Source organism: Emydura macquarii, unplaced genomic scaffold, assembly GCF_026122565.2.
Source record: "Emydura macquarii macquarii isolate MOO-44397 ecotype Brisbane River unplaced genomic scaffold, CSIRO-AGI_Emac_v2 contig_1644, whole genome shotgun sequence".
Classification (NCBI taxonomy): domain Eukaryota; kingdom Metazoa; phylum Chordata; order Testudines; family Chelidae; genus Emydura; species Emydura macquarii.
In genome coordinates, this window is record NW_027131781.1 from 8,339,104 (window position 1) to 8,366,631 (window position 27,528).

The following is a 27,528-nucleotide window of genomic DNA, read 5'->3' on the forward strand; positions in this document are numbered from 1 at the left end:
GGGAGAAAGAAGCAGATAGACGTTCCTTTTCATTGTTTAATACTGAATGTGAAAAAAGTGCAAAAATCACAAAACCACAACAGAAATGCAGACGCATTGTAAATGACCTTAACACAAGCTGCCTGCAAAGTCTCGCAGCTGACATCAACAAACCCTGTTTAAAACACCTGCTATAACAAACATCAATCTGTACAGAGCTGTCGCTCTCTCTCATACATCTCTCTTCTTACACGTATATACTCCATTTTATTTGCTTTCAAATCCAAAAGTTTACATGTTTAAAGATTATAGTGCCCCACTTCTGAGGTAAACTACCTCAAGTATATAAATACAAAGTTCTACTGAATAAAACTAGTAGTTACATTTTAAAGAGATTCTATTTGTTGAATTCAAACTCAGCAATTAAGTTTATCTTATTTGTATTTAATGAAAAAAACAGCAAAGTTTCTATGAGTAAACTTCAGTGTTGTGTGCTGATTGAGGCCACCTTACCAATCCTTCCAGCTCCACGCTATCAAACTAGTTACACACAAAGCTGTTAAATAGGGCATATGTCAAATTTTTTTTTTTTCTTCAAAAAAAGACAACTCTCAGAATAGTAGGTTATATGAGCTCTGGCTGGGAACATAAACATGAACTAAGGCCTGGATTCTGCTAATACCATGGTTTTCAACATTTGAGGACCCTTAAAATTTTCAAAGGAAGACACCTTTGGAAATCTTAAACACCTATTTTGCAGCCCCACTGGGGTCCATAGACCACAGGTTGAAAACCACTGTGATAACACATCCAGATGGTGAGTGAGAGGGAGGAGAGACCAACATCTCCACAGAACAAATTGCACCATCAGGGCCCAAGTCACTACCCCTTTCTTGCTGGAAGAGTCATTACCCAAAGGCGGATGTCATGCAAAAAAAAAAAAAAAAAAAAAAAAAAAAAAAAATTAGATCTGTGGCTCTTTCCCTGTTTTCAATAACATTGAAGGTAATGACATAAGGCTCATGTTAATGGATTCAGATGGAGAACATGCTGCTTACACTTACATCTTTCTTTCTTCATTAAATCTCCTAGTTTTCATGGTTTGAGGGAAACTCATCCATTGGAATAAGTTTTTTGACTTCATGTTACTGCTGTTTTCCAATTCATTGTGACAAACACACTTTTCAAGTAGCAGATTAAAATTCTGATCCAATCTATAATTAAAGCACTTAAATTCATGGAACAAACCTTTTCCTCTCCAAGCAAATAAAGCAACCAATAACAGAAATGCATTTCAATGTGACCTACTATGTCTGATAAGTTAATGCTGTTAAAATATATTTTAAAGAGCAGCTGGTGCCTCCTTGGAAATATTTTATTTAGAAAAAATACTGATATCGTCTCTTTTTTCTTCTTCAATACCATGGACCTCTGTCTAAAACGAACTTATGATTCACTTACTTCTTGCTGCTTTTTCCTTCACCTGATGTCCTAATTCTCTGAACAATGGAAGATCAATACAATTTAGCATCAGTATAATTGTTTCTAAAGAGAATATGTCTCAAAGTTTTCCATGAGGCATCAATAAATGGGGTTGATATTATTGGCCTTCTTATTTGTTGCAAGAGACTTCCTTATGCCTATTTAAAAGAGCTTTAAGTTTCAACTTCAAACCAAATTTGCAAAAAACTAAAGTTGACTTTTTTCAAACCTGCATGCCTAAAATCAGGTACCTAAATTATGTTTAAGTAAATATTTTAATACAATTCTATCGAAGTATGAACTTGCATGTCTAACTAAGCAACCACGCTTGAAAATTTTTGCCTAAGTCCCATATAGGATTTTTTTTTAATTTAAAAACGCATTATTTGGTTAGGTTGTTTTTTTTTAAACCCAATTCCACATAGAGGATGGACTAAGGCCATGGAATTTTAAGCTGTTCTTTGAGCTGTAATCATTCATGAGCCCCTTATCTATAAATGGTAGCAAAAGTATGTTTTACATAAGCCTATATGAATAATTCTGACAAATATTAATATCCGTTACATGATTAAGAACATAAAATAAATGTAGCATGCACACCTTGGATGCATCTACACTACTCAACTTCATATTTATTGCCAGCACTTGGGTCACTGCTTCCCTTTTCCCAGCTCAAGAACAATTTCAGGATATAGTGCTGAAAACACTGCACTTACAACATAGTAACTGCATCCGTGCTGGAAAACTGATACAAAGTTTTGTAGTGCAGACAAGGCCCTATACTTAAACCTTGTAACGCTGATCATTATTTAAAGAGACCTGGTATAGTCTCAATTGTGGTAATGAAGGAAGATCCTAATTCACTAGTTTGTCTCACATCAAAAGTAGGTTAAGATGTTAAACTACAAGTCATCTATCTCCACTTCACATTTAAGTCTGTACTGCAAGTCAGTATTATAAAATCTAGCTTCTATTGATACGAAAAAAACTGAGAAGTTAAGGGACACACCCCAATAAGATCAATTGAGTTGGATAATTGTAATTGGAGTTAAGCACAGGCAAACTATGTTTAAGTAACACTGTGCTGTGACCAAAACCAATCCACAAGAAACAAATTCCAAGTTATAAGCTAAGAGTCTGGAACATTATGGCTGTCTGGGTTTAATGTGTGGTTCTACTTTCAGAGCATCTGAGTATAAAAATGGAATCTTCTTACTCTGTGTATCTAACTCACTGTGTATATTCAGAAGTATGTGTACAACAAAAGCTGTACTAGCCTACCGATCTTGCTTGAATCCAGTTACCACAGGTAACAACAGACATGAAGAGAGCACAGCATGGACTTCAAGCACAGGTAGTACAAGCCCAGCACAGACCCTGAATAGATACTCAGCTTGCTAGTCCATGCTGCACAGTCTTCACTACTATTGTTATATTAATGTGCTACCAGGATTCAAGCTCGCTCAAGTAGGGTAGCCCTTGCACAGTTTTTGCTGAGTAGGCATACCCATGGTCATATCTTCTTATTTTCGTATCAGCAATACATTTGTTACTATTTTTGCTCCTGTTTGCACTGTACAGCTACCAGAGAATGAGCTGGATTCTATTCTTGATTGGGCACCAATAAAATTAACTCAATTCTGCAGAGCTGAATTATGCTCCTCAGTTACACAGCTGTGCAAACCCAATGAAAACAATGGCATTTCAAGTGATGTAACTGAAGGGAGAGTATAGCCTGAGAAAATCTATTACTGGTGATGATAAGAAGCCAGAAAGAACCCAGATGGGGGAACTTTTGGATCCTAAGCTGAGTATACAGTTAGAAAAAGCATCTTTTTACTTGTAAACAGAGAAACGATCTAGAAATGATTGAGACACAGTGAACATGGAACTAATCAATGCCATTTTTACACTTGTCAGAGAAGAACCACACTTTAGCTAATCCCATTGTGCCAACGCATTATACCACATGATCTTAGGTACTTGCAATAAATACCTAACATCAGAACAGTACTATATGCTGAGAATAGTCATTTCACTTATCACTGTGTAGAGTCATTGAAGTTGGAGAGATTTTACCACTGACTTCAGTGTAACGAGGTTTTGACCTATGGTTTTCATCCATTTGCCCACTGAGTTTCTTTTAAAATAAACACATTACGCTTTGTAAAGGCAAACCAAACATTTTCCTGAAAACAATATGATTGATATAGTCTTACTTCTTGCCTTTTTTGTATCTGGTTCTAACTGTAAAGGTGACAACACTTACCAGAAATTTTTGCTATGAATGGGTTGTTTAGAAATAGTTTTACTTTGTAATCATAATGATTTAATTTTTCCTAACATTTTACTATTATTTATTGCATATGAGCACATGGAAATGGAACTTAAAGACAATCGCCTGCATGGGTTACTCTAATATTTTTCTAATTGAATTATTGTGACTCCTTTTGCCTGTGGATTAATACTTTGAAATCTAAACAGAAGTGCTGAATTCTTTTCGTACCCAAGTACAACACAGTGTTCAAAAGTTGATAGAAAAATCCAGTTCAGACTCTCACTTGTGGATTAGCTCAATATAAAAAATTGAAAATTCCCCAACAGAAAATTCCTACTCTGGGGACTGAAGAAATCTGAAGCAACTGAAAACAAGTCAGTGAGGAAAAGAATTTACAATAGAGAGAGCCTCCCTTGATGAACTTTTGCAAATTAGGGGAAAGGATGGTGGGTATATTGAGGCTTGGATTTAAAATGTGTCAGTCCAATGTTGGTGTAGTAGTGGGACGGTCCCTTTTTAAAAGAAGACAGTCAAAAATCTCTGTAACGAACAAGCCAATAAGCAAGGTTATATTAAATTATCCTTTCAGAACCAATGTCCATCATTATCTTCCCCCTCCTCTTCTTCTTTGTCCAGATACACAAGGGCAATTTTCTTTTCATCAGAAATCATTGACCTTTGATCTACCATTCTTTGCAGTTGTACACTTTTTTCAAATACTGACTTCTCTGTTATTTGTTCACCATAGGCCTGGGAAGAATCAGGAAAAACACTTGCTTCTTTATTACTTTCATTATCAGTGTCCTTCTGGTCACTTTCAACTATAACCTGTGAGTGACTGACATCAGAGTCCTCCCTGTTTGATACAGTGATTATAGCTTCTTGTGTTCCCCCTTCCACCACAGGCGCTCCTGCCACATTAGTTACATCCATTTGAAAAGTAAAAGACGTTTCCTTGGGTCCCAATTTAATATGTCTTATAGATCTGCTGGACTCTGATAACTCTTCTGTCTGAAAATGATCTCCCTTTGTTTCAGAAATGGGCCCTTTGAAGATGATTTGCTCTGTATGAGTTTCTGTGGGACTCAATTTAATGAGCCTGATCGATCTATTGATATCTGAGTTTTCTTCACTCTCCAAAAGGCTTCCTCCTGCACTACTGAGCTCTGCAGATTCAGAAATGGAGCCTTGATATATGACTTGTTCAGCAGTTTTAATTTCCTTTTGACCTAATGTAATGTGCTTTATTGACTCTTCTGAATCAAAATTGTCTCCTGATTCACTTAACTCCAGATGTCCAGAAATGGGCCCTTTGTAGATGATTTGCTCAGTTGTCATGAATTCTTTGGGACCTAATCTGATATGCCTGATAGATGCATTAGTATCTAACCTATGCTCCATGTGAGAGCTGTCCCCCGTACTGACAAGCTCCACTGTTTCAGAAAGAGGCCCTTCGTATACGATTTTGTCAACTGAATGAATCTCGTTTTGTCCTAATTTAATGTGCCTTATTGAACTTCCTGTCTGAGAAAGATCTCCTGTGCCACTGAGCTCCACATTTCCAGAAATGGGCCCTTCAAATATTACTTGTTCTGTATGAAATTCTTTTGGACTTAATCTAATGTGCCTTACTGATCTGTTGGTATCCGTTGATTCTTCTGCATGAGAAAGATCACCTGAGCTACTGAGCTCTGAGCCTGCAATAGGCCCTTTGAAAATGATTTCCTCAGTAATTTGCTTTGAACCTAATGTGACATTCCTCATGGACCTATTAATGTCAGTTGAAAACCGTGGCTGTGCAAAGTTTTCAGGTTCACCTACCTCGAGAGTTTTAGTAATTGGCCCTTTATGAATGATTTCTTCAGTGGTTTGAATTTCCTGAGGACCCAGTTTAAAATGTTTCATAAACCTACCAATATCTGATGACCCTTCTGTCTGAACAAGGTCTTCCCTACCAACAAGTTCCAGAGTTTCAGAAATGGGCCCTTCATATATGACCTGCTCAGTTCTCCGAATTTCTGTTGGACCTATTTTAATATGCCTTATAGATTTGTTAATATCAGTCGATACATGTGACTGAGAGACTTCTTCTGCATTACCAAATTCTACTGCTTCTGACACCGGACCTTCACAAATAACTTGTTCAGTGGAATGATATTCCATGCCATCATTGTTTCTCACTCTGGATGAGCTGTAAACCTCTCGGCTAGCCCAAGGAGTGGATTTATTACTGGATGGAGAAATGTCTATTTCTATGCTGCTTTTGCCATCAGTGCAACTGTCCAACTGTTGGTCGTTACGTTCATCAAAGCCTTCTTGTTTTAGAGACTGCAGTGATATCTTCTCCATCTCACTTGGGATAACTCCACCAAGCTGCGCAATATCAAACTGGTCAGCGTCGAGGGTCTGGGACAGATTGACTTCAGCAACAATTGTCACCAAACCGCCTTTGTTAGTTTGCTCAACTTTTTTAATGTCAACTGCCAGGCTACTGGATTCACCTTGACCTTCTTTAGTCAACACAGCTAGTTCCTCTTTCACACTTTCTGGAAGACTCCCCTCCAGCTGTTCTAATGCCTCTTTCAACTGCTGTTTAGGGTCCTGGGTTTCCTTCAACAAAAGCCCCTTTATTGAGGTCTGAAATTCATGTGGTATTTTAATCTCTTTCTCAATAACAGTGGATTCTGCATGTGATGCTTCGCCTTTTGGATGTTCCTCATTTAAAACATAGGCACTTGCTTCTTCTCCCACCACCTGATATGTCTGTTCTGGTGAGCTCATGCCAACATCTTTCCTTCTTTGTGTGCCCTGCAAAAATTCATCTTGCCAAGAATATTTAATAGTTGATTCTTCTTCTATGTGAATTTGCCCACATACTGAATCATCATCTTTTCCATGAGCCAAAGGGTAATCATCTGGAGTAGATACAAAATATTTTTGTTCATCAACTGAATCGTCTGCCTCAGTTACTTCTTCCACATGGGTGAGGATCTCACTGGGTTTTTTCTTTTTAAAATCTTCGGCTGTAACTGTTATTTTCTGCTCCTCCTCATCACCATAATGACCCTGTATACCAGGTGATGTATCTTCTACTTCCTCTACTTCAAATGGTGTGGAAAATTCACTCCTTTCATCAGTTGCAGATTCTAGTGGCTCCTCAACAATCTCAACATTAACAGACACTTTGCCCATACTGTCCCTTCCTTTCAAGCCAACCTTTATTATATCTTCTATCACTTCTTTGGATGGAATTCCCTTAGCACCTTCCAGGACCACTTTAACATCCTTGTTTAATAGACTTCCTAGGTCAATTTCATCAGAAATTTCTGTGTCTTCTTGAACTTGGCACTGTGCTGTGATCTCAGTCATCTCTTGCTTATCATCATGTTCTTTCTTTTCAAGGTAATTTACTTTCGTATCTGGGGTTGTTTCGGAACCAGAAGATTGAACAAAACTCTTAAGAATATCAGCAACAATAGTTTCTGCTATATTTTCTGTCGATGAAGTACCCATTCTAGGGCTACTTTTGTCATGAATTCCATGTTCATCTTTCAATTTGGGTTCTCTTTCTGCAACATTCACACTGAGAATTTCAACAGGTTTAATATTATGTTCATCTGTTTCTCTTCCTACTGATGTTTTAAAGCCTTGAAATGTTATTTCTGTGTTACTGTTCTGCAATACTTTGTCTGGAGTATACATTTCAACACTGATGGGTATCTCAACAGCCTCTTTGCTTCTTGATTCCAAGAACACATTTGTATTCCTTTTGGTTAATTCATTTTCTGTAATCTTTACATCAGGGAGAAAAAATTCTCCTTCTCTGGCTGATTTATGTACTTTGGTTTGTTCTTCCCATGTAGCATTTCTTTCCTCTTCGGCAGTACTATCTTCCTTACTTCTAACTCCTGAAAAAATATTTTTGTTATCATTAATAATCACTTCTTCCATTATGTGAGTTTTCTGTTCTGGTTTAATCTCAGTCTTCTTTCCAAAATGAACACTTCTTTCTGCTGTAGTGAGTTTAGCATCCATTTCCTTTTTCTCCAGTACACTATATCTCTCCTCATTGACTGGTTGCTTCTTATCTTTTTCTTCTAACAAGCCATTTTCTCCCTCTTTAACTGGTTTGTATCTTTTTGGTTTTTCTTTTGATGTAGTAAAAGTGTCATCCAGAGTTTGTTCATATTTGATTTGTTTAAAATTGGAATTCAGCTCATTAGATGGAAATTTAGTAAAATTATCTGGTTTTGTTCTTGTACTTTCAGAAACACCTGACTTTACGTCAACTTTGTGGTCCTTGTTTGAACTTTGAACACTTGTCAATTCTTTTGAAAGAGAAACAGCTGAAGTACTTGTAGCTTCTGTTCTTTTTCTTTCAGGAAATGTTTTTCGTTGAATTTCAGTGTCTTCCCAAAGACCATATGTTGGAGTAAAGGTTTTGAACTCTCTGTGGTCCTTCATAGTTCTTTGATAAGTGGCATCCTTTTCAATGGTTGAAGGATGATATCCTGAACTAAGAATATTTTTTCTTAAAACTTTTCCACTATCTGTTGTGTGTGGTCCACCACGTGTTGTTTGAGCTGAATAAAGTGCAGAGCTGCAAATATTTGTTACTGGTGTTTTATATCTAGTGTCAGCACTCTTGATAATTGGAAAGCTTTTCTTTTTATTTTCTTCTCTATATGCTGAGTGACTGTTAATGTAGTCATAAGATGTATTTCTGACACCTGCAAGAAGAGTGTAGACAAGCAAAAATTAAGATACTGTCTTGTGTGTAAAATATAAAAATAATCTATGTAAAATAACTTACAATGACAGTGGCATGCAATGATCTAGATATCAATTTAATATAATGTTAAAATATTTATTAAGAAATAATGTCAATTCACTTTCAAGAATACCAGTATTGGACATCTGCACAAAAGTATTCTTATAGGTTTTGAATGATAGCATTACTTAGATGTAGAATTAATTAAAATTAAGGGTAATGCTTTTCAGTAAGTGGCAAATTGTTGCTAATTTCCCTGTACTTATTACCTTAATCATGATGAGCTATTAGGTATTAGTGTGCATGAGATATGTAATTTCTGAGTAATTATGTTATTTAGTATTTATTGATGTTTGCGTACTCTGAAGCATTGCCATTAAAATGCTACTAATCCTAGACTTAGTTTCCTGCTTCACTAACACGCTCAGGCCACACTGGTTGAGGAATCAGAATTCACAGCTCCTGCAGGGTGAGAGTTTAACCTATCGTGAATAGATCCTGGCATTGATGTGCTAAAAAATGAAAATATAAACGCAATCCACTCCAGATCAGCAAAATCATGCACCAGGTTAAAAACAGGTGTATCATCAGGGATTAACTTTTTAAAGTGTCCATGAATGACGAAAGTTGTTACCACCAGATGACTCTCTGGTAGTTCATGTGAAAGATGTCTGATGCTTTCCAGACAGGTGTAAGCAGACCAATGTCTCCATTACAACAATACACCAGTAAAGCTCACATCTCAACAGACACACCCCAGACAGAATGGACCTGGAGAATGAACTCTCCCCTCACCTATAAGAGATAGGCTTTACATGACTGAGTTGAGATATATTAGTAAGCAGTATGCACAAGCTCATCTTGTTGCTGTCTGAGCTGCACCTATCCTGCTAGTGGAGGACATCAGAGCTAACTCACAGCACTTAATTCGTTTAAAAATACTGATTCTCAGAAAACAGCTCACAGAGTTCATTTTCTGTTAGACTGTTAAAGATATATGGAAAGAAACTGACATTGCAAAAAAATATAAAACAGTGACTAAAGAGTTCTAAGTTTAATGTTCACTTTTTTACCTTGTGGTATTTTTCTCCCCTGCTGATCAACCCATGTAATGATCCATTGGCTGCTCTCCTCTTCTAATAAAGCTCTGTAACACACACACGCAATTGCATTTGATTAAAAGAAAGAGGGAAATAGTTATAATATGCTTTAGAAGCTTTGGTACTTGTCACATTTGGTAATAGGGCCTCATCCTGACTGGTGCTGGGCATTCTCAACTCCTGTCCACATCAGTGGAAATGGAAGCATCTCTGAGAGTTAGGTTCATACTCTTCTAAGTCTAATGCTTGAGAAAACTTTTTGGGAAGGTATTGCAACATGAATTCAGTTACTAAGCTTTGTTTAATTAATAGCAACATCTCTCTCATAGTAAAAGTACAATCTTGGGGCCCAATCCTTCAACACTACCTTGTGTACCACTTAATACTAGGACTTCAATATAGGCACTCACAGTAGTAAATATTTGCAGGATCAAGCCCTCTTACCTGAGCCAGAAGAGAATGGCAAATTCAGAGCAACTTTAAAAAAAGAATTCCCAGCTGAAGCCACAGAATATTCAGAAAAAATTTCTTATATAAAATGTAATATTGAGATGTGTTAGCAAGGAAAGGCAAAGAGGAAGAAGCATTAATGATGGGACAGTCAGAGACCCTTACTCTTGCCTTGCTAATCTAGTTGCATCCAGGATCCTTAAGGAGCAAGGCACTATCACAGGAGAGAAGAGGATTACTTCTACTTTCAAACATACTGACCAATACCGGGGAAAAGAGAGTTCTAAACAGACCAGAGAAGGTAATTATTCTCAGTAATGCACAGATAATGAAGTAAAATCATCCCAGTTGAAATCAGCACAATGTATTTTGCAACAAAGGTTTGGGAAAGTACTTTATGGTGATAGTTATCTTGCCGGATTTTTAGGCCAATTCATCTTTCCCCTCCATATCTCAGCATTCTGTTCTCGCTCTTTCTAAAGGTAATCCCTCCCCAGTGTCTAAAATAACTTCCATGGTTTTAAGAAACCAGGGCTGCCGCAGGCTTTATCCCTGTAAAGACTCCTCAGCCCAACTCTCTGTGTTAGCTCAACAGCAGTTTACCAGAAATGAACGAAATACAAATTTTCTTTGGCTTCTCAATAAAGCGATTATACTAAAAACAAAGAAACAGGAGGAAAAAAACAAGTCACCACAATTACCAGTTGAACATCTGCATCTATCACTTCTGTTGGTAGCCTGTCCTCAGGACACCAGTACATTGCTGAGTCTGTCAAACTACATCCTCTACGTTAGTGACAAACACAGCTGCCCTTAGGGATTAAGCCTTCAGCCGGCTTCATTGAGAATACGAGACTGAACTTACAACATTGTCTTAGGCCTGGTCTACACTGCTGGCGGCCATCAATGGGAGAGACGCACTGCAGCTTACGTATCTCCCGTCGACTTACTTATGGTCCCTTACCACGGCCTCTCCACTGCATTACACCGACGGGAGACACCCTCCGGTCGCCACAGCCTTACTCTTTTTTGGGAGGTGGATTTATTGCATCGACCGAAGAGCGCTTCTGGGATCGACTGAGCGGGTCTCCACAGCCCACTCAATCGATCCCGCTGCATTGATCCATGCAGCCCCGGCAGTGTAGACATACTCTTAGAGAATAAAAGCATAGGATTTTTTCAGCTGGCTACCATGCCTACATACAGGCTGTACGGTACATCTAGTATGCACCATATAGAGACAGGCAGACCACTGCTCATTCCAAGATTTTGCTCATTCCAGCCAACAATCTGACAATCAGGCACAAGCGCGTCCTATGCCTGCATGTTGTGCTACCCTGGATTTTTCCCCTTATGCACCTGTGGCACAAGCTCCCTAGGGAACAAGTCCCACTGAAATTAACATAGCTGAGATGGAATACATTTTTTAAGGAACAATTATCTTCCCTTAGGAATACTGGGGTACACACGATTGTGTTATCAAAACTTTTTTCCTGAGCAAGGATGCCCACAGAGCCCTAAAATTGCTCTCTGGCATCATACCTCATAGAAATTGCATACGGAAAAAAGAACTTCTCTACTTGCCAATGTAAGACTGTTGCCTTCTCTATATCATCTACAAAACGCATGCAGTAGAGCCGCATCTTGTCTGCTGCTGGAATTTTTAGAAATGTTGGCCAAATAGATATGGACAGGAGAATTTCTGGTAAATCCTACAAACATCTTTATGCAGGTTTTTCCTGTATCATTTCATGGCTGCTGTTTCTTCCCCAGCCCCGCCCACACACACTCTTATACTGGCTGCTGTGAAATAAGTACCTCTGTCTGTTTTTTATTAACTGATGCCTTTTTCCCAGTTAAATGCCTCCCCAAAAGTTAGGCCTAAATTCTGCAGCACTCTGGTGCAGCAGACTGGAAATTCTGTGGCAGCTTTATTTAAATATCAAATTGAATAATGTAATCAGTACAGCAGCCCTTCTGTTTCTTATATTCCCTTTTACTAATGCTATACTGTCCCCTTCTTCCGCATTGGAAATGCCAAATGTTTTGCTCTGATAAGCTGTAACTGTTTCACAGAATTTCTCTGGGGTGAAACTTGAGGTTCTTGATAACTGAGGCTTTGAACTCTTGGAGGGAGTGGAAGAAAGTTTGAGACTGTGGGATAAACACATTAGCTGGGTGTTTCTGCTAAAATGGTCAGCAGTGAAATAGATAATGTTTACATTTAAAATATCTTTAGTTTTCAGACTTAACCAACTGAGATGAATGGAACATTTTACACCACTGCCTGGCTGCAAATGTCAGGAGCACAACACTGCATCAGTTGACATTCAGTTCACATTTGTAAGGTTTTCTTTGTAACTTTGTACTTGTTTAGATTAAGAAGAGGACAGGTTAGGTAAGGGTTTGTTAACATGTGGTTGCTAATCACAGCCTTGTCCCTATATTTAAGCTAGTCAAATTCAACTCTAGGGATGAGCCCCAGGGTCAAGCTCAACCAATTAAATCAAAATAAAAGATATTAGCCTGCATCTACACTAAGGAAAATGTCTGGCTAGCTTTTCCTAATTTAGAGACTCCTCCAAAGACCAAACATCTGATCTCTTCTAGCCTGCAAGTGGAAAAAAAAAATCGCCCCTCATCTGGCATTGTGGATGGTGCTGCCGATGCTACGGAAAAGTCTGAAAGATCCGACAGTGCAGGCACTTGAAAGTATTAATTGTGACGATGGAAACTAGGAATGTGGATACCATGTCTAGAGATTTTTGGCTGCTGTTAAAACAACAGTTGTTCAGTTGCTGGAGCAACGTATGAAGTCACTAAAAATAAGATCCAAGAAGTACACTGTATATGGCAAAGGGCAACAGCACACAGAGACAAGCTGGATCTGAAAACATTATTACTAAAAGCATGCTATACATGAAAATAAAGAGAAAACCCCAGCAAAACTGGACTGTGACTCAGTATTTCTATGGGACTTGGCTCATGATGTATTTCCACTAACTTTAATGCAAAACAAATATTAAAATTGCTTTTACACTTTAAGATAGTAAATGAGTAAGGAATAGCATAGCTGTGTAGTGGTTCTCAACCCATGGCCCGCTTCCAGCCCAATCAGCACACATCTGTGGCCCATGTGACATCCTCAGGGCAATACAAGTAGTGAATATAGTGTGTGGACACGGCCCACATAACACATAGAGAACTGTATCTGCAGCCCACAATGGTAAATAGGTTGAGAATCACTAGTCTAGTGGATAAAGTACAAGCCTGAGAATCAGGAAATCTGGCTTCTATTCCTGGCTCTGTTAATGATTTGCTGTGTAATCTTGAACAAATAACTTCACCTCAATTCCTCAGTTTCTTCTACCTACCTTTTGTCTGTCTTATCTATTTAGACTGTAAGCTTTTTGGGATAGGGACCTTCTCTTACTATGTGTTTGTATAGTTCCTATAATAGCGGGGACCCAATTTCAGCTGGGGCCTTAACACATTACCATAATATAAATAAGGAAAAAATGCTCCTCCAAGAAATCCTCCCTTATAAAGTAACTGTGCAGATACTTCCTGGAAGTCATACCCTAAATGCAGAGACACCCCCCCCCACCACACACACACACACACACACACACACACACACACACACACACACACACACACACACACACACACACACACACACACACACACACACACACACACACACACCACTAACACAACAGTACATCTAAGATAAATTATTACCAAGAGAGTCAGGAAATTAATACTGAATCTTTAACTCTCTCCCCGCCCCCGGATTATTGTTGTAATTATTTAACATTTATCTTGTGTTAGCACGTAGGGGCCAAAAAGGCGGGGGTTCCATTGTACTAGGTGGTGCACCAACATATAAAACGTGACAGTTTCTGCCCCAAAGATCTTACAGTCTAAAAGACAAGAGATGACAGCTGAATGAGACAAACAAGTGGGATGGGGTAAAAGGGAGAAGGTACCAAAAACAACATAATATGCGCAATTTGTGGTGATGATCTACATCACAAACCTTATCACAAAATCAATGATGTACAAATAAGACCTCTTAAGTCATTTCTTCCATGGGTTCTCAACCAGGGGATGAAGAACCCCAGAGAGGGATGGGTTGCAAACAGGTCATGACCACTGTCTTTCTCTCCCTTTCTTCAGTGGTAGATGGAAGGGGGTCCTGAAACTACCAGGTGGCGGAGGATGGGGGGGAGAGGGGACATTTTTCTGTTGTAACAAAGGGTAATGATCTGGATATGGTTGAGAACCACTGACGTACTGCAAGTCTGTCACAAGTTGAGGAGGCCCTTGAAAAGAGCGCTCAGGCCCAGCTCCAGTGAGCCAGGTTTTCATCCAAAGTCATGGGATTGGAGGACAGGGATCATGCAAAGAAGAGCAGGTGACTGATTGCACACCAGGCCTGCTTTGATATGTAAGAGGTAGAATATCCTCAGTAAATGAGGGAGCTGGCAGAAGCCATGTGTTTGGTGGTAATAGAAGAAACTGAGGAGTGGTGGGGGCTTTCTGTTTAGAGCAGACCTGAGGAAAGATGGCAGCTAGCAGAGAAGGCCCCAAAATAACCAGCAGTGGTTCCCTGCAGAAGAGGAACCAGGGAACGAATCTGGATGGGGCTTGGTGGAGGGTTGCCTGAGATGGGACCAGGAAGAAGGTCTAGATGAAGTAGGAAGTGGCCCTGGAAACAAGAAAGCAGGGTGGATTGGACTTTGTAGCAAGTAGCTGTTTCAGTGTACAGTGTCTCTGGGCCTGAGCCTGGAGCAGAGTGGAGGTGAAAGGCCGTCATGCAGGAACTAAGCTGGTGGAAGGCAGAAGGGCTAATGAGCCCTGAAATAGAGATGGTGGTCAGCCCCTGCTGGAAGAGGAGATGGAGCTGCTGGCAACTGAAGGGGGTCATGTGATGGTAGTGCATACCCTAGGCAGAGGGTTGTGACCCATGCTGGTAAAAGGCTTGTTTACTGTTTAGTTGTCCTTCCATTTGCCCTGGAAGAGGAGGACTTTTACTTCAGCTGAAGGCCCAATGCACCTAAGTCAAAACATCCTACCAACCCAAGGCAGACTGTGAAGTGAAACTGAGACACAATGCACCTGATGAGGATCCAGACAAGATGATGCTGCCCCACTGCACGACTGTTCCCTTCAGTGGACCTTCTAGTATTTTGTTCAGTCTAGTTTTAAGTCTCTCAAGCAATGGGTCTTCCATCATTTCCCTTTGAAGACTATTACACAATCTAATCTATTCTGGCTTTGTCGGATCTCAGCAGCACTGAATCAGGTTGTGCATACTAGGAAAATGTTTATTTCAGCCTTTGCAGATAAAGAATGAGAATGGAAACAGCCAGGTATAGAACTTCACACTGCCATGCAAGAAAAGTTCCATTTCCAGAACCCGATCTCATTCATCGGAGCAGGAAGGGTTGGCAGTGTTGGGAAGGAAGCATGCTTGGTCCTTGGAGAAGGGAGTTCCTTGCAACCTGACTCTTTTGGCCAGCTAATTCAGGAGTGGCAATGACTAGCTCCAGTGGAAATACTCTCTCACCCTTATTTAGCGACACTAGCTCTAGGAGTTGTAAAACAAAGCAAGAAATACAGGGTGGGAGACGCAGAGAGACACTCCGGGCTGTATGGCACAAAGGAGAGGGAAGTAAACCAAACACCATGTTCTTAGCGCATGATGCCAAGAGGACAGGATGTCCTATGGCAGCCACTAAAACTTCACAATAGTAACCTCAGAATTCTGAGCATGGCTATTTATAGAGGCCTTTGGTGCTTGATGTACATAATAAAGGACAGGAGCTGATTTCCTCAGTGAGAACGAGAAGAAGCTGTCAACACATACCCTGGTTATCACAGATATAAATGATTACTAATAGAAGACCAGGAATCCAGAGCTGTCTTATTCAATAGTTGATTCAGTGGAGCCAAGCTGTTATCTTCCCTCCACAATGGTGTGAATAAAGATCATCGACTAGGAGAGGGGATTAAATCCCCAATGAAGGGTGTAGTCGTGTTTTTGTTGAAGTGTGAAACAGAGTAGCCAAAACAGTAATTTTTCCCCTCCTGAGATTTTAAAGGAACTTTCTTTACAGACATAAAACAGAACTGCTTTTTGATCAACTGTAGGACCCATCTCTGGCCTCAACCAAACAAAGCTTCTTTCAACAGGAAATGGTAAGTTTATTTGCTGAAGTCTGTCCCGAGATAGTGATGGACAGAAGCACAGAGAATCCCAAGCTATTAAAGAACATTTTACAAGTCTCTACAGGCGAAGGCGGCACCCTCAGTGGATGACAAACAAACATTTCAGGCAATGCCAAGTTATTTCCCACTCATTAATGAGGACTGCGAATCTGTATACAAACCAACAGCGCTAGATATAATCGTGATACCACCTCTGGAGAAGCGCCAAGATTTAATGGGCTCACAGCTGACTTTTACAGAGTTGCAACACTGCCTGTTCACTTACTAACTAAGCTTGTGTCAAAGCAGCTAGATATCTGGGTAGCATCGTGCACAGTGCTGTGTGAATATTAATAGTCACCGCACCTCTGAGCCTTTTGTACCGAGATGAAAGTATCATTGCCCCATTTTGCAGATGCATAAATTGAGGCAGAAAGATTAGATCATGAGCCTGAGGCAACAGATGAAGTCGGTGTCAGAGCTGGGATTAGAACTCAGGAATTCCAGGTGTTTTTAGTAACAGTAACTTCTGTGCTCTTTCTACTAAATAACTTTCTCTGAATTAACTAACATGTAGGAATCATTTCATCCACCATTTTCTGGACAAACTCAGCTGCTTAATAGCTCACAGCAACATTACATAATATATTAGTTGCAGTACTTATTATTAACTATACACTCTTGCCAAACATTCTTGCAGAATGTAAACAAATCAATGGATTCATAAGGAATAAGATAGCAGCCAGACATATTAAACTTTTGCAGGTTATTTGGTTCACTCAATAAGAATTGTTTTCTTATGAATTTAAAAATCAATACAGACTGTAAAGAATAAATTTCATCTGCCAATTTTATTGAAAATAAAGTGTTAGTAGTGGAAAAACTCAGAACCTTTACAATAAACATTGTATCTATCTGCTATCCATCAACTGTTTTTCCTTCTGAACCAGTATGTGCTATGTATCAATTGACAATTTAGGATGTCAGAATTGCTCTGGCTTTCCAATTGCTCAACTAGTGACTGATGAGAAGGATTCACAGATAATGAGGATTTATTAGCAGAATTGTTGTTTACTTCTCACACCTAGCCTAACCATGTGTTTCCTTAGTAAAACAAGGGTAGTGCAAAGGAAGGTTTAGAACAGAGATACTCAGACCTCAGTGGTTCAGGAGCCAAATTAGCGATCCACCTTACCCAAAAACCCAAAAGAGCCACAGTAGTGTGAATTCATTGTTTCATTATATAAATATTTTTTTACTTACAGCAAAATTACTGACCAAGTATTCTACAATTGGTTAATAACATAGTAAAAGCATTCTGATTGTTTAATAATTAAATCACACAGTGTTTTAATATCATATGCTGCCAAGAGCTGCAGGAGACACATTAAAAGAGCCACTTGCGGCTCCCAAGCCACAGTCTGAGTATCACAGATTTAGAAAATGGAATTTTCTGTTAACTTCTTTATTCCATTTCCTTCTTTGGCAGAAACAGAACTTGTAACTGAACCAATGCCTTTGCGCTAAGAACATCCCACTTAAATCAGCGTGGCAGAGACAAGGTACAGCAGACAGCATACCCAAACCCTGTAACATCGAACACTGGCACTATGGCTTGGCAGGTGGAAGATCCACACTGCTTCATGACTTATCAATTATAATCTGATAGATGATGAGCCTTCAGCTAGTACTTGCATATATATTCAAATATGGGAAGAACAATTACAGCTCACTTGGCTTTTAGCATCATAGTAATCAAGCATACGTCTTTGGCACCCATCGCTTTACTGCAAAATAAGTAGTAAGCTTTTTTGAATTCCAGGATTCAAAGGATTGTATGGCTTCGGTAACAAGCTGTGCCATCGACTGTAGACATAATTACTTGTTAGTTAAAATGGCCGTACTGAAGTGCTACATCAGAGGTTCTAATCTCCCTCTGCACATGGTTAATACCTCAACAATAATAATAGTTATAATAACTTTACATGATCTTCTATCTGAAGATATTAAAGGACTTTACAAATGTTAAGCCTCAACACCTCTGCAACATAGGTGTGATTTTTCCTTTACATATGACAGAACTCAGGCATATGGAGATTAAGTGACTTGACCCAGGTCACATGGCAAACCAATAAGCAAGGTGGGAACTGAACCCAGAAGTCCAGAGACCCTGCTCTAATGGGAATTATGGATGTGCACTGGGAGGAGACTAAATCTGAAGAGTTTAAGGGCAAGTGTCTTCCTTTTAAAAATCTGATGCAACATTACACCCTAAAGATGGAAAAGGCTCAGTGTGGTTCACCTGTCTGCCTTGTAATGAGTAACTTAAAACATTTCCTGATGGTACTACCCATTGCTGTTATCATCCTTACCTGTAGGTTGCCACTTCAAGGCTGAGTCCTGCTTTCACCTGCATTAGTTCATGATAGTCCTTTAGGTAATCCGTGATTGACATAGTCAGGAATTGCTTTTCTTCTTCTAGGGTGTCAATGATCCTCTAAACAGAAACAGAAACACTTCCTATTAGTTTTGAAGAATCCGACTTTACTCTTTCCTAAAACTTTCCAGTTTTACTACAAACACCATGATAACAATCTTAAAAGAGAATTAAAGCAACATGCACTAGCAGCTCAGCATTTCAGGGGAAAAGAGAAAACAAAAATTTAAATCCATCTCTTGGATTTCACTGGCATGTGGTTCATGAGATACTATTACTGGAATAGTTTGTTCATGCTAGGATGTGTGTGTTACACCTTGCTAAATTGTTTTCAGATATTTAAACAAAATCCCACCCAGCTGCCCCCCATCAAAGGTTACCATTTATGCAGGCAAGCAAAAAGAACCCTTTTATAAATTGGTATGTGGCACATTAAAAGCCAGATTCAACAATAGCTGAATTTAAGAGAGACAATTTAAGAGAACTGATGTGAAGTCTATCCTTGACCCACCAGGGTAGAGCGCATAAACTAGTTGGGCCAGGTTCAGGGGGCCCAGAACAGATAAGGCACTTTGAGGCAGATAAAAAGGGGAACACTTGAAGAGCAGGGGACAGATGGAGGAAGGCAAAGATGCTCTTTTTTTGAGGCTCCATCCTCTGTCAGGTCAGATTTTTCAAACAACAGGCAATATCCGGGATTTTTGCAGAGTAGGCATTGCAGCTGAGAAAGAGCCCTGACTGGTCCGCTTCCCAACTGGTCCCTCCCCTGGTCCATTCCCTTACAACCACAGATTCTGTCCACCCAGGCCCTGACTCCCAGCGAGACACTGACTGACAGCTGTTGCTGCATCCTGGGCTTGCACCGGCCACTGTGACAGTGAGCAGCACTGCCCCCCACCTCCAGTGAGTACCCCCACCACAGCTACCCCAATTCCCACCCACCTCCCAACAGTGTCCTCTTTTTGGGAAGCTGAAATATGGTAACCCTAAGTGGTGCAAACTGTCCCACTGGATCCAGAAGTGGGGATACCAGTCTGGAGAAATCTTCGGTAAAATAGTAGAGTCTGTTGTGTTAATACCCCTCTCCTCTTGTGATGTGGTGTTCCTTCTGTGGAAATTAAACAATATTTGGTTTTGAAAAGGCTGTTTTATCCCACTGTATTCATACACTGGTCACAGCTCCCGAAGGGCAGAATTGCAGGGCTCGTATGCAGCCAGGCCTGCTGCGGAATCACAGTTGATATACAAGGGCCTCTCGCCTTGGGCCAAGGTCTCAGAGTGGGAGAATCACAAGATTCCACCCCAAGGAGAGGAAGATTAGAGGTCTAAAGCCACAGAGGGGGTCAGAGGAACAGCTAGCCATGAACTGTAACTAAAGCAAATAGCCAAGGACATAATTACATGTTCTGGAGAAAAAGAGATCTTGGGGTTTCTGTCACTGGAATCCCTTGATGGAATTATATCCTTCCCTATCCGTTATGATGATGATAATGCATGGCCACCTAAGACTGCAGAGCCTGTGACAGCTGGAACATCTGCATGTTAAACCGAGGGCTAGTCTACACTAGAAGTGCTGCAGAGGCGCCACTGTAACACATCTGGTGAAGATGCTCAGGTCTATGCCGACAGCAGAGAGAGCTCTCACATCGGCATAAGAAATCCACTTTTGTGAGAGGCGGAGGCTATGTCGGCGGGAGAAGCTGTCCCACCAACACAGTGCCGTCCATGCCGGCGCAATGTATGTCGCTCGGGGTGTGGATTATTCACACTCCAGAGTGATGTAAATTATACCGAAGTAACCTCTCGTGTAGACCAAGCCTTAAGTAAGGGCAGTCGTTACATTCGGCCCAAAAAATAATCCTTAAATTGCCTCATGTTTTCTTGGTTTTTATACATGCTAAGCTAACTTGGTTCACACTAGCAACCTCATAGGTCTTTTCTGGTATCGTTGCTAAAGCAGCAGCATCCACGTCTCAGAAGATGATGTGTTCTTGAACTATGCTTGCTCCTTTCAGAGGTCTGAGCAAAGGCATTAACTTGGAAAGGTTCACTGCTTAGTTATATAAACCAAATCGAAGAGGAAAAATCACTGGAGTCCACTCAAGCATCGAATGGCACTAATTCTCACGCCCCTTACGGTGGTTCCTTCCAGTCAGGGATGAGAAACATTAGCCCGGCAGTGGGAGAAAGACTGCACTCGTGCTGCTCAAGATGTACTTGTTCTGTGAATAAAGAGAGGGCTTCAGTCTCCAGCACTCTTGGTCTGGCACCTTTTACCAACTCCATGGTCACTTAGCAGCTTAATGGGAGAAATGACACCCAGCACTTGGCTGGCTGGAAATCAGTTGAAGAATTCAATGTGACAGATTTGTGTTAAATGTTAATTCAACAAGATGCTGTTTTCTTCTCCTTTGGAGTTCACAGCACCATTGAACAGGTACAGGAGCCAATCCTAAGTCTATTGAAGTCAGTGGCAAAGGTCCTGTTGGCTTCAGTGGAGCAGGATGAAAGCCAGGGTCTTTTCTGCATTCTAAAAATATAGGGCCCTCTCCTGCTATCGCACCATATGTGATTCTGGCATTGAAGTCAATGGGAGTTTCTGCATAAATATCGTCACAGCATGCTACCAGGGTTATAGAAACCTGAGACAAAAGAGTTCTACTGAGCCCATCCATTGGACAAACGCAGGATTTTTTCCTACAGGCTGTGTGCTAGTGCTTGTCCAGTCCAGTTAGACTACACTGCAGATACATTTTATTACCTATTAGCACTGAAAGCTTAATTGAGATAGGGAGCACTGGAGGAGACAAGGATGGCCATACAGAAAGAATGGATAATATACGGAAAATATTCATAAATCCCTTTGCTGCTGCAGCTGTAAAGGAAATTCCAACCATAATCACTCATATGTTTGGTTTTTTAAAAAAAAACATATCTGTAAGTGACATCATTTTAAAATAAACAAACATCTAATAACTAGTTTTTAGACATGACTTCAAAAGCCTTACTAAATATCTTCTCTTCCATAAAAGAAATTATGTCAGAGAAAAAATTGAGCAAGGAATAGAAAACCTAAAATACTTGCTTTTCTCCATTTTACATTTTTTCATGACAGATATGAACGAGAGATCACTTCTTTCCCACGTACTGCCTGAAAAACCAGGTTGAGCTTGAATAGCTGGTCATTAGAAAAACCTTGTTTAGTTGTAAACTGAGCAATTTTAATGGGATACCAATGGTAGGGTGTAGACCCCACACTGGCACTGAAAGGGTTAAGGGAAGCTGGCGAGTTAAAATTAGAGCACCTGGTGGCACCTACAGGGCATGGCATCCCCAATAAAGATTAAGTTTAGCTGGGAAGAAGCCCTGATAAGCCAAGGGAGAGAGAGGGAAATAACTCTGCAGTCCCCCTCTCAATAGTACAGAGACCTATAGAAAGCAGAGAGACACCGGCAGAGCCAGGGAAGGATTCCAGGGGAATAGAGGGCAGAAGCCCAAGGAAAGAGTTGGCCCTAGGATTCTCCTCCTGAGCAGAGAACTTGGGCAACTGGCCAGGAGAGGCAGGGAGAAGCCAGTGAGGTGGAGAAAACTCTAGTGGCGGTCCTTGATCAATGGCAGGATCTGGCCCTTCAAGGAGAAAGCCCCTGGGAGGTGTTCAACTGAGGAGCAGGGCATAGGGAAAGCTAAGAAGGATTAAAGTTCAATTAGGAGGAGGGCAAAAATGGTTTGTTTACATTTTCATTTGGGTTTTGTTGGGGGACGCCGGAGGGAGCCCTGCAAGCTCCTGCTCCGAAAGAAGGGTGAAGGCTGAGAAGTTGTGAAGGCCGATAAGAATTCAGGTATACACTGGTCCTGGCAAGGGGCTGTAGGAAATGCCTGCTGACGGGTTGAGGTAGGGAGGTAGCAGGGGGCAGGTCTGAATAGCCAGCGCTTGCCTGCTCACTACGGTGTCCCTGAACTGGAATTGGGAGGACAGGAAAGGCCTGGGTTCCCCTGCCAGCCATCAGGGAAAAAGTGGAACGAAGCCCCTTATGTTATAAGGCGATAAGGACTCTTTAAAGTCCAGAGACAAGAGGGTTTCAGGACCACAGGGCCCAAAGCTGGAGACCTGATGTAAGGACAGTGGACTTTTATTTGTTGGACCCCCCGGTACCCAGAAGAGGTGGGTTGGGGGCTCTAAGTTTCCCGGATGGAGGGCTGAGTTGTGAGAAGAGACCGACCACTGCAGGGTTAGACCTGCTTTGGCGGGAAAGGAAAGTCTGTCTCACCATGCCCAGCCATGAGGTGGCATGCAACTGGTGAGTCCACCCTCCCACAGAGTCACGGAGAGGCAATACACATGGACCCTCATGATGCACTTTCACAGACACTTCAATATAATCTAGATGTGTGTGCAAAAATGGCAGCGGATGTGTTTTCATTTTGGGTGTTAAAGCAGTTTGGGTTGTTTATCATAACTCATTTTAAGGTATTGGTAAGATACTGTTTTTAAAACATCTCAAACTGCGCCATATACTCTTGAAACAAATGGTTTACAGTATGATCTTAATTTAGAAAATAAGATTTCATTCCTGAGTAGAGCAACAGAACAACTAGCAGCCACATGGTAATTTTGTTTTTTCTATTAACTGGCATTTTTAACCTGTTGTTTCTCATATCGGTACTGCCAATCCTGTAAGATTTTTAAAGCTGACTCACTCTCCAAAATACCTGCAGTCCCCTTTCTCTACTAATCATCAGTGAAATGTAAACACTTACGGAGATGACACTGGTACAAAAACATCTCTTCTGGTTGTTAGGGGAAAAAATAGTTATTCTTGTAGCTGTAAGGGGAAAACTTTTGGTATTGAGCTTTAATGATTAAAAAGCGGGGGGACGACAATTCTTGAAATATGGTACTGCTTTAGTAAAACACTTTGAGCCACTATTGTTAAGGATCAATCCGTTTTCCCATTATGGATTTCTCATGTCAACAGTTTATAACATGGTTGTAAAGATAATGTATCTTTAGGAATGAAGTAATTTTTAAATTCTGGTGGAGGAAATATAAGCTTATATCATTTTTACTCCTATCAAAATAAAAACCCAAGCCACTGGAAACTCCCACGGAAAGCATTGTTATTCTCTACACCGTCACCTAGTTTTAGTTGCGGGACTATTATTAAAATCAATGGGAGATTCACAGATAAAATCTCCATCCACTGCTTTGAAAAATATTTAAATGCTTGATTACAAGGAGAATGAATTAACTTCTCAAAGACCAGAATATTTCAAGTTAAGTTTTAAAGCTTTGCTGGTTTTGTTCAGTTTTGTTTTTAATTGAGCAGTCAGGTCATAGCAACTTGCAAACAAGCTAGCAATTTAAAATCCAGACACAGAGCAACCGATCTCTAGTCCCTTCACAATGTGCAGTATCTCCATAATCTCCCATGGCAGACATGCCGTTAAATACAATGTGATCATTAACACGAGGGCTGCAGACAGACAAAGAGATCATCAGACCTTTTATTAACACTCTGCTAGAAGAACAAAAGAAAACGCTGCCCTGAGGAAATGGAAGGCAAAATTGTTTTCTGATGTGCATAGTGGATTGATGGCCTGGATGATCTAATGTCTTCTCCACCTCTAACCTGGATGAACTTTGAAATTTTGCTCTCCCAGCATATGGTGATCTACCCATGCACACGAGGTGCTTATAACTGGCATACTGCATAACAGTGGTATTCAGAACTCTTGGCCAGAAATACTGGGGCAATTTGCTATTGGAAAACACCATGGCATTTTAATATCCACACAGAGCAGACACAAGCCATCTGTTTAAGGCCTCATCCCTCCCCAGCCCCAGTCAACACCATGGTAATCAGGCGCTCTGCCTTAGAAAAATGAAGGGCTCAGTCAGTCATGCTGGGGTCTGAATCCTGAAAGCCTCTGGTGGGCTGGGAAATGGGTCCATGGAGTAGGGCTCATGTCGTCTGTCCCTAGCGCCAACTCATCACCAAATACATGGTGTCAGTGCTTAAAGTGGGCCAGGTCAGAAACCCACCAAATAAAACACCTACAACTCGAGCCTTTCGTTACCAAGGGGTGCACGTTTCAGCCCTGCCTAGTGAAAAGCCCCCTCTACCAGGCTGCTTTCCATTCAAGGCAGTAGACAGCACTCTCTCCCCTCCTCACAGGATCCTGCACCATCCTCGATGGATGGAAGATGACAGCTCCGATCCCCTATCCCTCCCTGCAATGCCAGTGGAGGAAGGGATCCTCCTGCACCTGTCCGTCCGTCCGTCCCCCACCCTGACCAGGCCTAGGGGTGAGGGATGAAGAACCCCAGGAGCTGCAGGAAGAGCAGAGGTGGGACTGGGAAGCGAGAGAGGCCAGAACTGATGGTGTGAGTTGCCGGAGGGGGGCAGGTAGAAGTGATAGATACACCCCCCCCCCCCCCCACACACACACGTTTTCAGACCATTTTAAGCACTGCCTGCCAGAGCTGGAAAGAGGGCTCAGTGTGCATGTCCGCAGAACTAACCGCATGTCCCATGATGCTGCAGCTCAGCTCACCCATTCCCAAGGCTTGCTCCCTGCCCCAGAGTGCCTATGGCGAGTTGGCTGGGTTTGGGCTCACGCAGCGCCTACTCCGCAGCCCTGTGCCTGTTCAGAGCAAGGTGGAAGCGGCACACCCCTCACTAAGATGATGGGGTAAGGGTCACTATCTCCCTGTTCACACCTCGCAGCCTCCCCGGCCAGAGCTTCCAGCACCCACCAAGGTTTTGAAAAGGAACCTTTGAGCATGTGTCCCCCCCCCACCAGAAGGGGCAATCCTGAGACCTTCCCTTTAATGCAGCAGGCTCCTCTCCTTGCTGGCTGCCTCCTCACCCGGCCAGAGCACAGCAGCAGAGCAGAGCCAGAAGAGGTGGTGCTGCTGGGGAAAGTGTGACAAGGTGCCCATAGGAGGGAGCCCAGGAGTCGGGTGCAGGCAGCTGGTGCATGGGAATGGGGGGAGGACGGAGTAGTGCCAGAAAAGGCAGAGGGTGGGAAGGGGGACAGGAGCAGGTGCACAGGTGCAGGGTCGGAGGCAGGGAAGGATGCATGGGCGGTGACAGGGAGGGGAGGCAGCTTGTGGAGTAGGGTTACAGCGTGGGCCCGCAGGCTGAGAACACAGTTGCTGAGGGCAGGAAAGCACGGGGGGGAGGCACAGAGTCAAGAGGAAAGACTGGAGGAGCGGGGATCGCAGGGAAGGGTGCAAAAAAAAGAGGCTGAAGGGTCGCTAGACAGACGCAGGGGAGAGGAAACACCCCGCAGAGGGGAAAGGCACAAAAACTGGGACCCAGTGAGACGGGGGAGCTGAGGGTATTGGGGGGGGGGGAGACTCTAGAAAAGGGGGGACAGTGGGGAAGAGAGGCGGCAGGGAGAGATGCTCTAGGAAAGGGGGAGAGTTGGGGGGTGGGGGGGCCCCCCAGGAGACAGGGAAAGTGAGGAAGTGGGGAGGGGAAGAGAAGCCGAGGGGGTCCATCATCGAAGGTGAGGCTGGGGGAGCCCCACGCGGCGCCACCCACCTGGTACTCGTCCGCCTCGGCCCCGTGCCGCTCCCGCAGCGCCAGCAGCTCCTGCTCCAGCCGCTGGCCCAGGCCGCCCAGCTCCTCGCCCCGGCGGCGCAGCTCGTCCAGCTGCCGGCGGCAGCGCTCCGCCTCGGCCCGCCGCTGCTCCAGGCTCTCGCCGCCCAGCCGCGCCTCCCGTTCCCGCAGCGCGCCCAGCTGGCTCTGGTAGCGGAGCAGGCTCTCCCGGCAGGCCCGCCCCAGCACCAGCTCGTAGGTCTCCTCCAGCTGCTCCAGGCTGGCCCCGGCCGGCGGCGGCGCTGGCAGGGCGACCAGCTGCAGCCGCAGCGCCCGCGCCTCGCCCGCCTCCCGCCGCTGCCGCTCCAGCAGCCGGCCCTGCTCGGCCCGCAGCCCGGCCAGCAGCTCCTCCAGGGCGGCGCACTCGCCCCAGCGCCGCTCCAGCAGCTGCCGCTGCCCGGCCAGATCGGGCGCCAGGCGGCGCCGCAGCTCCAGCACCTCGGCGCCCAGGCGCTGCAGCCGCCCCAGCTCCTGCCGCAGCCCGTCCCGCTCCAGCTCCGCCGCTCGCTGGGCCCGGCTCAGCTCCCCCAGGCGGACCCGCAGCCCGGCCAGCTCCTGCTGGGCGCCCCGCCGCCCGGCCAGCTCCAGCGCCAGCTCCTGCTCCTGCAGCCCGGCCAGCTCCTGCGCCAGCAGCCGGTTCTCCTGCTCCAGCTGCCGCACCCGGCAGACGTAGAGCCGCAGCCGGGAGTTGAGCTCCCGCAGCTGGCTCTTCTCGTCCCACGCCTCCTCCCGGGAGCGCCGCATGGTGCCCGGAGTCCGGGCTGCGCTCGCCCCTTGCAGCGGTGTCACTGGGCGGCGGGCTCCGGGCGGCGGCGGCGGCTCTCGCTCCCAGCCCCGGCTGTTCCCCCTGCCTGGGACCGTGCAGGACTCATGGCAGGACGGCGGCTGCCGCTCACACACCCACTGGGCTGGGGTGGGCAGGGGCTGGGCTCTTCCGAGCGGCAGCAAAACAACGCCCCCTGCCGGAGCTGCCCGCCCCCGCGCCGGCCCACTTTGGTTACCATCTGTTAGAGAGAGAGTCGGGGGGGGGATTTCCTCCCCCGCTCCCCCGTTTTGTTTTTTAAAGCCGGGTAAAGTGGAGTTAAGAGCCGAGCAGGCAAAAACGCTGATCTCAAAATACAGGGGGGCAGCTGGAAAAGTAATAAACTGGCATGCAAGCGGCAGGCTGTCCATGAGACGCCAGGACACCCTTCCCCGGCCTGTTGTTA

At 43.2% G+C, this 27,528-nt stretch overlaps 1 protein-coding gene across 1 annotated transcript; it reads right to left on the reverse strand.

The window, feature by feature from the left end:
- Positions 1-18: 18 nt before the first annotated feature.
- SYNM (synemin) lies at positions 19-27,208 on the reverse strand. Its single transcript, XM_067555606.1, has 4 exons — positions 26,264-27,208; positions 18,649-18,773; positions 9,584-9,657; positions 19-8,469 (listed from the first exon to the last, which is right to left on the reverse strand). The coding sequence occupies exons 1-4, from the start codon at positions 27,062-27,064 to the stop codon at positions 4,325-4,327; spliced, it is 5,145 nt and encodes a 1,714-aa protein (XP_067411707.1). The 5' UTR covers positions 27,065-27,208; the 3' UTR covers positions 19-4,324.
- Positions 27,209-27,528: the final 320 nt, after the last annotated feature.

What these genes read in the sequence shown, in the direction of transcription:
- SYNM (XM_067555606.1), bottom strand. Translation starts at nt 27,064, where the DNA reads ATGCGGCGCTCCCGGGAGGAGGCGTGGGACGAGAAGAGCCAGCTGCGG. An exon ending in CCGAGGCGGACGAGTACCAG is followed by an intron (nt 18,774 to 26,263) that starts GTGGGTGGCGCC and finishes GTTTCTGTTTAG; the next exon opens with AGGATCATTGACACCCTAGA. An exon ending in CTTGAAGTGGCAACCTACAG is followed by an intron (nt 9,658 to 18,648) that starts GTAAGGATGATA and finishes TGTGTGTTACAG; the next exon opens with AGCTTTATTAGAAGAGGAGA.